Raw genomic sequence first — 11676 nt, 5'->3', positions numbered from 1 at the left:
CAAGGCTTATATATATATATACATATATATACATATATATAAAAAAAACAAAGTTTATTGATTTGAAATGCATACAAATGTCACACAAAAAGCACCTTTCGTACAAAACTTAAGTTATTAAACTGTAAGGATGGTTGGAATTTCATTATACAACGACGACTGGAACCGCATCCTGACCACTGGACAAGGTTTCCATCGGTTCAGCCATTTCCTGAACTGAAAACATTGAAAAGTAAATGTTAAAGTGTATATTTAGATAAAGAATATTCAAGAGAAAAACAGTATTTAACAACTTTCAATACGCCCAGTGAGGTGTTTACCTGTAGTGAGGTCGATGAAGGGCTCAGGTGGTTCTGGAGGTGCAGCGATGCCCATGGCCCTCCTGATGCCGTAGATGCTGCTGACGTCACACGGGGCCACTTGGCCAGTCAGCTCAGCCAGGTTCCCAGTCACCTTCTCAGCTGCACACAGGAAGAAGGAAAACATTATCAAGACAAGAAATGATATGAGACTTTGTGTTATTTGCATTTGTAAGAAGAGACAGTCGCGGCCAATCATAGATGAGTCAGTCATGGTTGAAGTCTCCCTTCTGCTGACTTGCTACCGATTCAACCTTTAACCACAACATTTTACACAAGAAGCTCTGTGCTGTGCTAAAGGAGTAGTTCGACATTTTCTTGGTGATTTGAATCAGATCACTGTCGAACGGTGAATTCTTGTCTGAAGCTAAAAGACAAAGCGCGTCTGTGTGGGCTGGCTGCTAAAGAGGTAAATGGAGTGTTGTTGGAGGTCTACAGCTGGTGGCGACGGATTGAGTGGAGGAACAAAAGGGGGGGGCCGTGCATTGAGAGGCTCTTACCCAGCTCCAGCTCCTTGGCAGTCGGGGCCAGCAAGCAAATCATGTTAGGTGGCTGCTTGGCGCTCAGACGCTCCTTCTGTGCTTCCTGCAAGTCGTGCAGCAGCTTTGTAGTCTCGTCCAATTTCTGCTGGAAGTGCAGGGCCTCTGTACGAGAGAGGAAGAAAGACAGCATGCAGTGAATACTTCCTCTGGGCTCCTCCAGTTACCTTGTGGTGACCCCTCCTGTCCTTGGTTACACAGATTGAACACAGTACATCCATTCTTCAACCCTAATGTGGACCCCTCAGTCTTACTGCTACATTAATATCTGAGAATACTGGGAGAGGAGAAATGGGCTGTTAGAAAGATCTAAGAGGACACATAATGGGATGCTGAATGGCTCATCTGACTGCTTTAGATGAGGGCTGTTTTCTTTGTTTTGAATGACCTCAATGGCAACAGCATTTAGAGTGCGACACACAGAAAGAAGCCAGGTTCAGAGATCTGTGTCCTGCTGTCTGGGCCGGGCAGATCATGTGTGTGATCTTTCATGAGAGTGGGTAGTTACTTCAGTTGTATAAGTTCATTATCCAAATGATGCACTTGTTATTGTGGAGTTGGCTTTCTTCTATACTCTTAAAATCACAATCTAATATACAATCAATCTATCTATCACAATCAATTAATTGAATTTGCAACGTAACCAGGGCGGAGACAAATGTATTGATCAGCAGAAGATCAATGAACAACCATTTTGAAAATAGATGAATCATTTGTCAAGCAAAACTCCAGCTTCTCAAATATGAGGATGTGCTGCTTCTCTCTATTTATATCACAGTAAATTGAATATCTTTGAGTTTTGGACTTTTGGACAAAACAATCAATTTGTACAATTGTGATTTTGTGCTGCTGGAAACTAGGCATTTTTGTTTTACTATTTTCTAACATATCACAGACTAAATGGTTACTGCACACACAATCCACTATCATACCAACTCACTTGTAGTTTATAGGTGCACAACGTGTCCAGACAACCCGCAATTACATACAAAGAATGTAGAACTAATGGCAAGGCAAGAAAAACACTCTAATGCATTTTTTGTGGGAAGTGATTCAATGTTTTTTAAGACTTTCAAGACCTGCAGATACCCTGATCATTAGTTTCGAAAAATGAAGATTAATCTATCATGAAAATGATTGCAGCCCTATATGCAACACAAACTTAGTCAGAAGTTTTACCCCCAGAGAGCTCCTCAGCCACCTGCAGGCCTGCAGCAGAGCGCAGGAAGTCCAGCCTGTTGCAGTTGGATGCTTCGGGTTCAGCTACCTACAAGATGCGATGGGAGGGAGACAACATGTTTAGTCAGATTAGAAAAATGCATTCCACACCGGACAGCTGACACATCCAGGGAACATCCAGGCCTTTAGAAGCCTCTTTAGTCACGCTGCTTCTGCGCTCCAATAAAATCAAACCTAATGAAAAGCTGCAACACCCGGGCAGGGGATGAGAGTAAACTGGAGAGCGGCCAAGAACAGCAAACAGCCCGGACAGAGGGTTGCTGTGTGCCTGACGGAGGGGCCTGTGCTTTGGTTTCCTCTGCTGCTCTGAGGAGCGAAAGAAAACACAGGCCTCTCCAAATTCTCCAGCAGCGAGCGCCGAGCGAGTGGCATTGCTGTGTTTTGAGGGGAAATGTTCTTTCCGTGCGTGGATGGATCGCAGCTAAAGGCATGCCCCTGCTATGTTGACACAGCTGGTTGACGCAGCAAACCATCTGCAGAGGCCATCTATAATGACAACATGAAATGAAAGTATCCACACACTAGCTGCAACACAGGAACACGTGCTGCACGCCGAACAACGGCACAGCAGGAGCTCTTCCTCCAAACATGGCATCCAACACTGATGAGGGTGAAGCTCCAGTTTTGAATTACGTAGCACCATGCTGATATTTGTCATTATGAACTTAATGTCTGCTTCCATTTGTACCGTACAGTGAGGACAGATTTTCATCTGGGATTCAGCTCCAGATTTACTCTCACCTCCATGTCATCCTTGTCCTCTTGTGTATTTGTGGCCTCCTCCACCTGCTGGACAGACAAAAAAACAAGTTCAATCAGTCCATTGATACTTAGACTTCTACCTTGCGCTGTTTAACTCAAAAGTCAACTTGGCTCAGTTGCGGTGTCACTTACCGGCTCTGTCTCCTTCAGAGTTTTTGAATGCTCTCCGTTCGTCATTGCATCCAGAAGATTGTCTGCCAGTTTGTACACATACTCGTCTGATTTGGCCAGGAACTCTGACAGGCTGCCAAACGCACACACACGCACGCACACACAATTGACTGGATTGTCACCGAGCAGCAACAATAACTGCTGAATGAGGACAAACTAAATACATAACTGTTTTCTGCCACAACGATTCAACACATACAATGAAAAGCAAACCGCAGGTGAAAACACTCGCGCGTCAGATGACAAGCTAACACAAAAAGAATCCTTCAAAGTATTTACTTTTAAAATTTAGTACAATAAATTCAGAAAGATTAGAACAGAACAAAGATAAGTACAGTAACAAAGCATTTCTGCTACTGAATACCACTGTTAATAAGATTATTCTTGATGGGATGGTGTGATGAGTGTATAACACAGGTGCCCAGAGTACCGTGAGATAATTAGATAATAATCACGACAGACAGAAGATGAAAGTGTAAGAAGTAAAGGGGGGGGGGTGTCAGGTTGAGGCCCATTCTGCAGCTGACCTTCTCTAGACTGGACAACCTCAGTGAAAAAAGTCTAGAGAGTATTCAGCCAGGAATGCCTCAAGTGACGTTTTGTACGAATGCCGCAGAGCTTTGAGTGCGTTTGTTGTCACGCGGCACATACCTGTCTGAGCCCTGCTGACTGGACTCCTCGCCGTAAGAGGAGCAGATGAGGTCAGAATCGTCCTTGCTGACGTTAGCGAAGCTGGAGTCGTAGGTGGGTGCGTAGGAGGTGAATGGCCCGTAATTGATGTAGGACACTGTGGAGAGAGTCATTATTGTCTGTCACGTGAGCTTGACCAGCAGGGGGAAGGAGAGGTCTCTGATAGTAGCATTGGAAACGTGCGGTACCTGGAGTGATCCGGTTCCTCTTGTCCTCCCTGAACCCCTGCAGGGTGTTCACGCCGCTCTGCAGCCGATTGGACATCATGCCCAGTTTCACAGGACAGTAACCAACATCTGCAGCAGAAAACATTTGACTTTCAGAAGTTCTCTCTCCACCTCACTTTCATAATGAACCTAAGATCTGGGGCTGTACCTAACTTTGATTTTCATAATCGATTAGTCTGCTGATTACTCCCTTAATTAATCATTAAAAAAATAGCAAACATTTACAAATAGCTTTTTTTGTCCATGCAGCACTCCAAAACCCAAAGATAATCAGACAATCAAAGAAAGCTGAGAAAACCAGCAAACATTCACATTTCCAATTACATTTCCTGGAAGCAGCTACTTTTTGACATTTGTGCTTAAAGAAAGACTTTTTTATTAAGAATTGATTATCTTAATAGTTGCCTATTGCCCGTTTTGTGTTGATCAACTAATGGATGAATGCACTAATTGTTTGAGCTGTAGTGAGGTTCCAGATGGACATACCTCCCACTGATGGATCTGCCGGGTTGAGGATTGCCAGAGTGGTGGAGCCATCAGACTTCCGCCTTCCAAACTCCAACTACACAACAACAAAATGACAAGGCTCAATGGCAGGAAACTCATCCGTTTTTACTATGAGAAATGACTGTGTTGTGGTTTAACATTTGGGACGGACCCTGAGAACATTAGACAAACTTCTAAACTATCACTGATCGACCAATACCACCACCCCGAAGCCTCACATTAAGGGGCAAAAACTCTCCGGACCACAAGTGAATCCTTCAAAATGCCTAAAACACCAAATCCCCTATTAAGCTACAAGAAAAGTATGAATATTATCTCAACTGAGAGCTTTAAAACATGACGCTTTTCTTTCCATGTCATAATTTTGAAAGAGTTGTGATGTTTTTGGTTGGATGTGCCAGTCGTGAGTTTAACCCTGCTTCCTCACATCACACTGCAGCACTCTGTTGGACAGCTTTCCTCCAGACTCCGCGATGACCTTGCGGATTTCCTCAAGCTCTTTCTCTGCCTTTGCCGCTTCGTCCTTGGAGTCCTTGTCCTGTCTGCAAATGAAGCACAGATTGAAAGACAGGCAGATGAGACACTTTGACCATGAATGAAAAGGTTTTTACTTTGTAGCAATAATAAAAAAAAAAGCATGCACTTTGCAGCAAAAATACTGCGGGGAGAAAAACCTGCATGAGCGCTTCTGTTCATTAAAAGCCTACGTTCTACTTTCATTCCTCTGATTATCTACCTGTGAGCGGTTTGTGACGTCAATAAACGCCATCAAGAAAGATTTTATTCACAGTGTCTTCTGATGTAACACAGACGAAAAGAAGCTGAATGAAAAACAGCACAGTAAAGGTTTCTCGGCTGTTCCTCTGACGTTGAGTCATAACCGACACGTGATATTAATGGGCAGGTACTATTACATCACCGGGCAACAACACTGATTAAAAGATGTACAGCCATGAGAGAAAACAAGTCTCAACATGCTGCAAAGGCATTCCTTACATTCTCAGCCTCCAGCTTCACAGTGGAAAAGTGATTCACTTTAGTGTCAGAGGACAACAAACTCACAGAAACCGACAGTGTGAGAAAGTGTTTCCACCAACGTGCTGCATTTTTACCTCTGGCTGTCATCTCAACCTTACCTGGGCTGACGTGTGACTGACAAGTTCAGCATTTATTTCAGTTTTAAAAAATTAACAGGTTCTGGCCATTTCCTGATTGACATGAGATATCTGTGAGATTTTACTCATGTCACCCAACATAAACAGACATTAGAATAATAGAGATTTAAGTAGTAAATCCACAGTCATGATAATTATTTCACTTCCTCACATTGAAATCTGGGCACTATGCTGATGTGGCATTTGGATAAATGTATGTAAAGTCAGCAGGTTTAAGGGACCTGGGTGTGCTGGGTGTCTGGGAGCTCTCGCTGGTGTCTGTGGGTCCCTCTCTCTTCTGGTCCAGGCTGGTGCCCCCTTGCTCCTCACACTTCCCTGGCTGTTTGGCAGGAGGGTCGAGGCCGGACATGAACTCTATGCTCTGCTTCAGGCTCTCCAGCCTTTCCTGTTGCAAAGATAATCAAAAGTGTATAATTTTTTTACCACATAGGATCAGGAAAGAGAAGAGAAGAAAATGTACCGGCTAAACCTGCTGGTGCTACGGATGATGCTGTGTGAAATCATTCTGAGGACAATTTGAGGCTATCTGCTGCCCCCATCTGTTGTTTTATAGCAAAAGCAAAGTCATTTAACTTTGTTCCAGTGCTCCATGTAGCATTAACAGCAAACACAACGCTGCTGCACTGTTTAATTAGTATAGTAAGTTAAATAATGACATCTTGTCTTGCCTAACTTTTCTGTCACTTGTTTGGTTTCCTCAGACAATGATGATCATGTGTCGTAGACCTTTATTTATCACTTTAAATTATAAAGATACAGTGGGAATAATAAATGCTCCAAGAAGCTTTTTCATACTAAAATGCTATTTTTTAATAAAACTAGTGCACTACAACAACTACAATCCCTTAGTGAACACTGGTGTGAATGACCTACAGGGGACAACCAAAAAACGTCAGGGTCCATGTTAAACTGAACAACAGAAAGAGTTTATTTTTCAGAAGCGTCACTTTCATACCTGGCTCAAGATCTTCATTCCAGAGTGTAACAGTTTTCGAGCTGCTTTATGGTAAATCGTCTCAGGTTTGTTGTAAATCATGGCGTTTTCACACATGATCCTGAAATCCACCTGCATCAACATCACATGCCACATCAAACACTTGACAACACGACAAAAAAAGCATGTGAATCTAAATGCACTGAAGAATGTATAATCCTGGTCTTCATGACAAATCTCATGGCTTGGCCCATGCTATGGTTATGGGGGCATTTTTGCTTTATTGTACTTTTATTTTTACTCACTGTGCGAGTGCTTTTATTTTGACATTAATCCAACATGATCAACATCTTCTGGTTATTTATAGGGATGTTCCGATTAAGTTTTTCCCCCCACCCCAATCCCGTTCCAAGTCCTAAATGTTGATTAAATATGTATCTGACACAATGACCTAAATCTGCTGTGGGTGTGTATACTTATCATGCAATAATACACCTGTGTGTAGTACAGACAGATACCTTGAGTTCATCCAGCGACTGATAGTATTCTTTCTTTACTTTGTCCTTCATTGTACTGAAGTCCATAGGTCGTTTGATAATCGAAGAGTAGCCGGGAGCGATGAGGTCTGTCACAGGAAACGAGAAGAATGCACTGGGATCTTTCCTACAGAGAAAACACACACATACAGTATTTATTCACAACACCAGGCATACAGTCACTTTACTGTAGAGGAGGGGAGGGCTATGGGTCAGTAATGTACTCACAAGCACTGTGAGAAGAATTGCTGCTGATAAATTAACAAGCAGAAGCACAATTATCTCATATCAATAAATGATCAATGTTGCACCTTTGGAGCTGCCTGATGAGCTGGTTCAAAGCTTCCTGCAGAGGAGTCTGTTCCTTTTCTGCAGGGGGAAGATTAATAAAGCATCAAGGAAAGATTTGAGAGATTAGAGTGTGGATGTAAACTGCAAACAAGAGGACATTTGAGACTACCTTCCAGTTTATCCAGCTCTGAACGTATCGGAGTTCTGCTCTGTTCTCGGTCATCATCTCCATCTGCATCCTGTCCCTTCTTCTTCTTTGTCATCTGACAAAACAAAACAAACATGAAATCTAACATGTAGACACTCCATGTAAACTATCTACGCCATTGAAGGGGATAAACATCCTTTACTGTCCAATCTAGAAGACAAGGATAGGATCTTTGGTGACGTTACCTTTTTCTTTCCTCTGTCATCCTCTGGCGACCCAAAGCTCCTCTCTTTATCCTTCTTCTTTTTCTTCTTCTTGTCTTTGGGTTTGTCATAGTCCGCCGGCTGCTCGTCGTAAAAAGTGTCCAGACTCGAGCTTCCCGTCGTCACTTCGTTTCCAGACACTTTCAACACCAGCTTCAGAGGTCTCTCTCCGTACTCTGAGGACATCCAGTCAACAAAAAGCATTATTGACACCCATGACAGCGGAGGCTAGAAACAATAGCCGCTAACGGCTAGCCTAGCAAACAGGCGTTGCAGTGAAGCTAACGTTACAGCTAACATTACAGCTGACGTTGTATTGTAATCTTAAATCCACGACCTTGTATTCACACCAAATGGTGGCAGAAACGTCAAATAAACAGCTAGCTAGCTCAGCCCGGTAGCTTGCCTAGCAGTGCGCTAGCTAATCAGCTAGGTTGTGACTATGGTCGTGCTAACACAGCTAACAAGCGCGAAACCGGGGAGAACGTATTTAAAAACTAATTAGTAAATAGTTCAAGTGGATAGATACTAAACTATCTGCAGATGAAATACCTTCATATCCGTGTTTTTCGGACTTGTGCTTTTTGTGCTTCTTGCCCATTGTTTGTATTTTGATCTGGCACCGGTCGGTTGCTCTCTCAGAGCTCTGTGGTGGCGGAAGCACTTCGGGGGAAACTGCGGAGTGCGATGCAGGCCTCCAGCGCCACCTGCCGGCGAGGATGCGATATGACGACTCTTACCGTCGGTAGGGGGCGAAGTAACCCCAGTATTAAACTTCTGGCCCAAATCCTGCAAAACTTTTATCCTGCGGTGAGTACCCTTGTGATTCCAGATTTGTGCTGTCAGTCTGCATTATGGATCATTTAGAGAGATGATTTGACACTGAATTATATGTATTTCTACATATGTATATCAGGAAGCCATAACAGTCAGCGAGGCCATCTTTCAATTGGAGCAAGCAGGTTCAATCGTTCACCCAGCCAAAGTGCTCTTGAGCAAGACAGTGAGCTCCTCTCAGCTCCACTGGGCCAGATGTGTTGTTAATTCTGCACTCAGGGCCCAGTAAATACAGAATCTCTCAAAATGTATGAATAAGACAAAACCAACAGGGACATGTTTGGGGAACAACCACAACACCAATACATGCATGTCCACATAAACACGCAAAAAGAGAAAGTCCACTGCCAATTAAGGGGTTCTCCAGTTATTTAGTATTACACTTGACAAAGTTAGAATGCTTGCAAGTAACAGATGAAAGGAAGAATGGTCAAAATTGAAGCAGCTGAGGTTGAAATCCAGATTTTCAGTCTTTAGTAAATGTCAACCTTCAAAAACAGTGGAACCTAAATTTCCCATAATGCAACTCAATAGCACCTTTCATCAGACCTGCTTGGTAAATGCCCATGTCTTTCAAACTCAACGTCCTGTTTCTAATGCAGGCTTTCCTTTATACATTTGAAGTCTCCAAAGATCAAGTCTAATAACCTTGATGACAATTAAAGTCCAACTGAAATCACATTTAGTCATCACTTTTAGTAGACAAAAATTATGTCACTTTTTTTTTTTTTAAATTAATGATTAATAGTTTTTTATTATTAAAAAGAAGAAAAGAGATCTCAGCCAGCTGGAGGGACGTGTCAGTGTGTGACTGACAGCAGACTGTGAGACAAAGTAAACAGACTTGCGCTGCACCCTAGGACCACACCAGCATCCAACTGGACCCAAGTGACATCCGCATGTCATTTAATGTCCTGCAGCTGAGCAGATAATTAGCTATCTAGCCTGCAAACCGACATTAGTAGTGTACTTTTGCACCAGTGAATGTTTGTTTGGTCACTCGTTCAACGAGCTAAGGACAAAGCGTGTGTTCATGTTTGTAAGCTAGATAAGAAGGATACTTAAGCGTGAAGCTAATGTGGGTTGAGCTAATGTACCTCTTGTGTTGTGTAGCAGGCTGAGGGTGCTTTATACAAGATTTGATTGGCCGGTATTCCGTTGAATCAATGCAAAACCAGGGGGCAAACATATACATTTCTCCCTTTTGGTTTCTGATTTTGAGGAGAACACAGGATAAGTGCTTTACAGAGCCGATATGTATGCTGTGGCAGACAAAAACATGATATTTCATTTTAGCAGGACTTGAACAGAATCTTGTTTAAATTAAACCAGATAAAGCTCCAATGGGAGACAGAAGACACTCGGTTATGGTTGGTCTCCTTAGGACACTGTACAGTCTGGCACTTCCCTGCATTGCAGAGCTGTTATGCTCTGTTAAATCAGCACATATTGTACCGGCTGATGAATGACAGATGTTTTATTCATGGAGGAAAGATAGTGTGCATTCTTTGAAGCACATTCCAGGTTTTATGAAGAGGGTAGAGGATGGGGGCAGAAGGTTTGAAAGGAATGAAGATTGACTGAATCCACCATTTCAGCCATCCCTGCTTTCAGATGAAGACGTGATTCTGACACTCTGTTGATGTTTAAGTCTCCTATCTAAGCAAGCCCATCCCCAACAAATTACCTCCTGATCTGTGTCAAGAAATACCAGCCCCGTAATACACCCTTTAGATACCGCTACGATTATTAGCTGACACTCTGATGGCGAGGGCTTCAATTACAAGGACAACAAGTTTTTATCTGTGGAATTCAAGGGTCAGAGAAATAGTGCCCTGGAAATATGCATGCAACCCAATGAGCGGAGTGTAGAAGTGTTTTTCTCCTCTTCAACAAAAGTTGTGTAAACATCTTTAAGGTACTACAAACAACACACAAAGAGAAAGCGTTTTTTTATGGATCCACAAAATCATTGACTTATTTACTGATTTATTATGTGTTATGAATGTTCTGTCTAATGTCTCATATCACCTTTATGACAAACTTGTTAGTAAATAGCTGCTTATTTTCACATCCAGCAAATATGGAGCAGCACTGGCATTCATTTGTAGACATGTTTTTGTTCACCTGATGAATGTAGCTCTGTTTTGCTCTCCACCAGCTCCTGAGGGAAATATCTCTGTAGCTGCTAAATGATTGTCTTGCCAGCTAGTCATTAACTTTGTCTGTCGTTTGGTGCTTGGCTGGTAGCGTACAGTGGGGTTATCAGAGCTTTTTGACTGAAATCAGCTGGTTTCTTGCCTGTGTCCAGACCTTTGAATCTGCCCACTCCACCAAGTCGACTGATCCTGGTCTGGCATCATGAGATGAAACAATGGTTTCTTGGTTGGTGACCGCTATGGACAAGATAGATGCTTCTATCGAGGCTGTTCTAAATCGAGTGCAAATGATTTAGAAATCTGAACGGTATTCTGTTTTGAAGGCATAGATTGCATGTCTTCTCAATATCGCTCGACATTGTTGTTTGTCTTTACTTCGCTCCGCTCCACTCCAAAACCCAGAGAAAACCAGTATGTTGGCATGGCTATGCATCATATATATCGGTCTCTAGTGATTGGTTAGGGAAAATTGAAACCCCCTCCCTCACAAAATCGGTTAGAGGGGAGGCGATGTCAGACTGACGATGGAAATGGAGTGTGACGAGTTGATAATTCAGTCTGATATCAGGAGAGCTTCTGCTGTGTCTGAAAATGACGCTGATGAGTGAGAATGAACCAAAATAGTAATGTTGCGGGCTGGAAAACCAAAACAATGAGCTGAAGGGAACTGCAGAGTGACCTCTTTCACACTACACAGACATTTTATCTGTTGTTGACATGTTAGTATTGATTAGTGCAGCTTTAAAGGTCACTTTGAAATCTCTTCTGTAGGTATAGCATCTTGCAAATGATTTAGATGGCAATCGAAGCATTTAGCAAACCTTGTCTAGAGAGTGATT

At 42.7% G+C, this 11676-nt stretch overlaps 1 protein-coding gene across 1 annotated transcript; it reads right to left on the bottom strand.

The window, feature by feature from the left end:
- Window positions 1-37: 37 nt before the first annotated feature.
- Window positions 38-8495, bottom strand: brd7 (bromodomain containing 7). Its single transcript, XM_070904510.1, has 17 exons — window positions 8394-8495; window positions 7824-8017; window positions 7600-7693; window positions 7451-7508; window positions 7122-7266; window positions 6625-6735; window positions 5891-6054; window positions 4922-5036; window positions 4474-4549; window positions 3949-4056; window positions 3722-3857; window positions 3032-3143; window positions 2879-2926; window positions 2078-2165; window positions 860-1003; window positions 321-461; window positions 38-216 (listed from the first exon to the last, which is right to left on the bottom strand). The coding sequence occupies exons 1-17, from the start codon at window positions 8440-8442 to the stop codon at window positions 146-148; spliced, it is 1854 nt and encodes a 617-aa protein (XP_070760611.1). The 5' UTR covers window positions 8443-8495; the 3' UTR covers window positions 38-145.
- Between the last annotated feature and the right edge of the window lie 3181 nt (window positions 8496-11676).

Source organism: Enoplosus armatus, chromosome 1, assembly GCF_043641665.1.
Source record: "Enoplosus armatus isolate fEnoArm2 chromosome 1, fEnoArm2.hap1, whole genome shotgun sequence".
NCBI classification, from domain to species: Eukaryota; Metazoa; Chordata; class Actinopteri; order Centrarchiformes; family Enoplosidae; genus Enoplosus; species Enoplosus armatus.
The sequence above is the reverse complement of the archived record's forward strand: the minus strand, read 5'-3'. Positions and strand labels throughout refer to the sequence as shown.

Bases quoted from the DNA above. Each gene is read 5' to 3' on its own strand.
- brd7 (XM_070904510.1), bottom strand. From the start codon at position 8,442: ATGGGCAAGAAGCACAAAAAGCACAAGTCCGAAAAACACGGATATGAA. The intron at 8,018-8,393 runs GTATTTCATCTG...GGATGTCCTCAG, and splicing joins CGAAAAACACGGATATGAAG to AGTACGGAGAGAGACCTCTG. The intron at 2,927-3,031 runs GTAAGTGACACC...TTGTCTGTCCAG, and splicing joins CTCTGAAGGAGACAGAGCCG to CAGGTGGAGGAGGCCACAAA.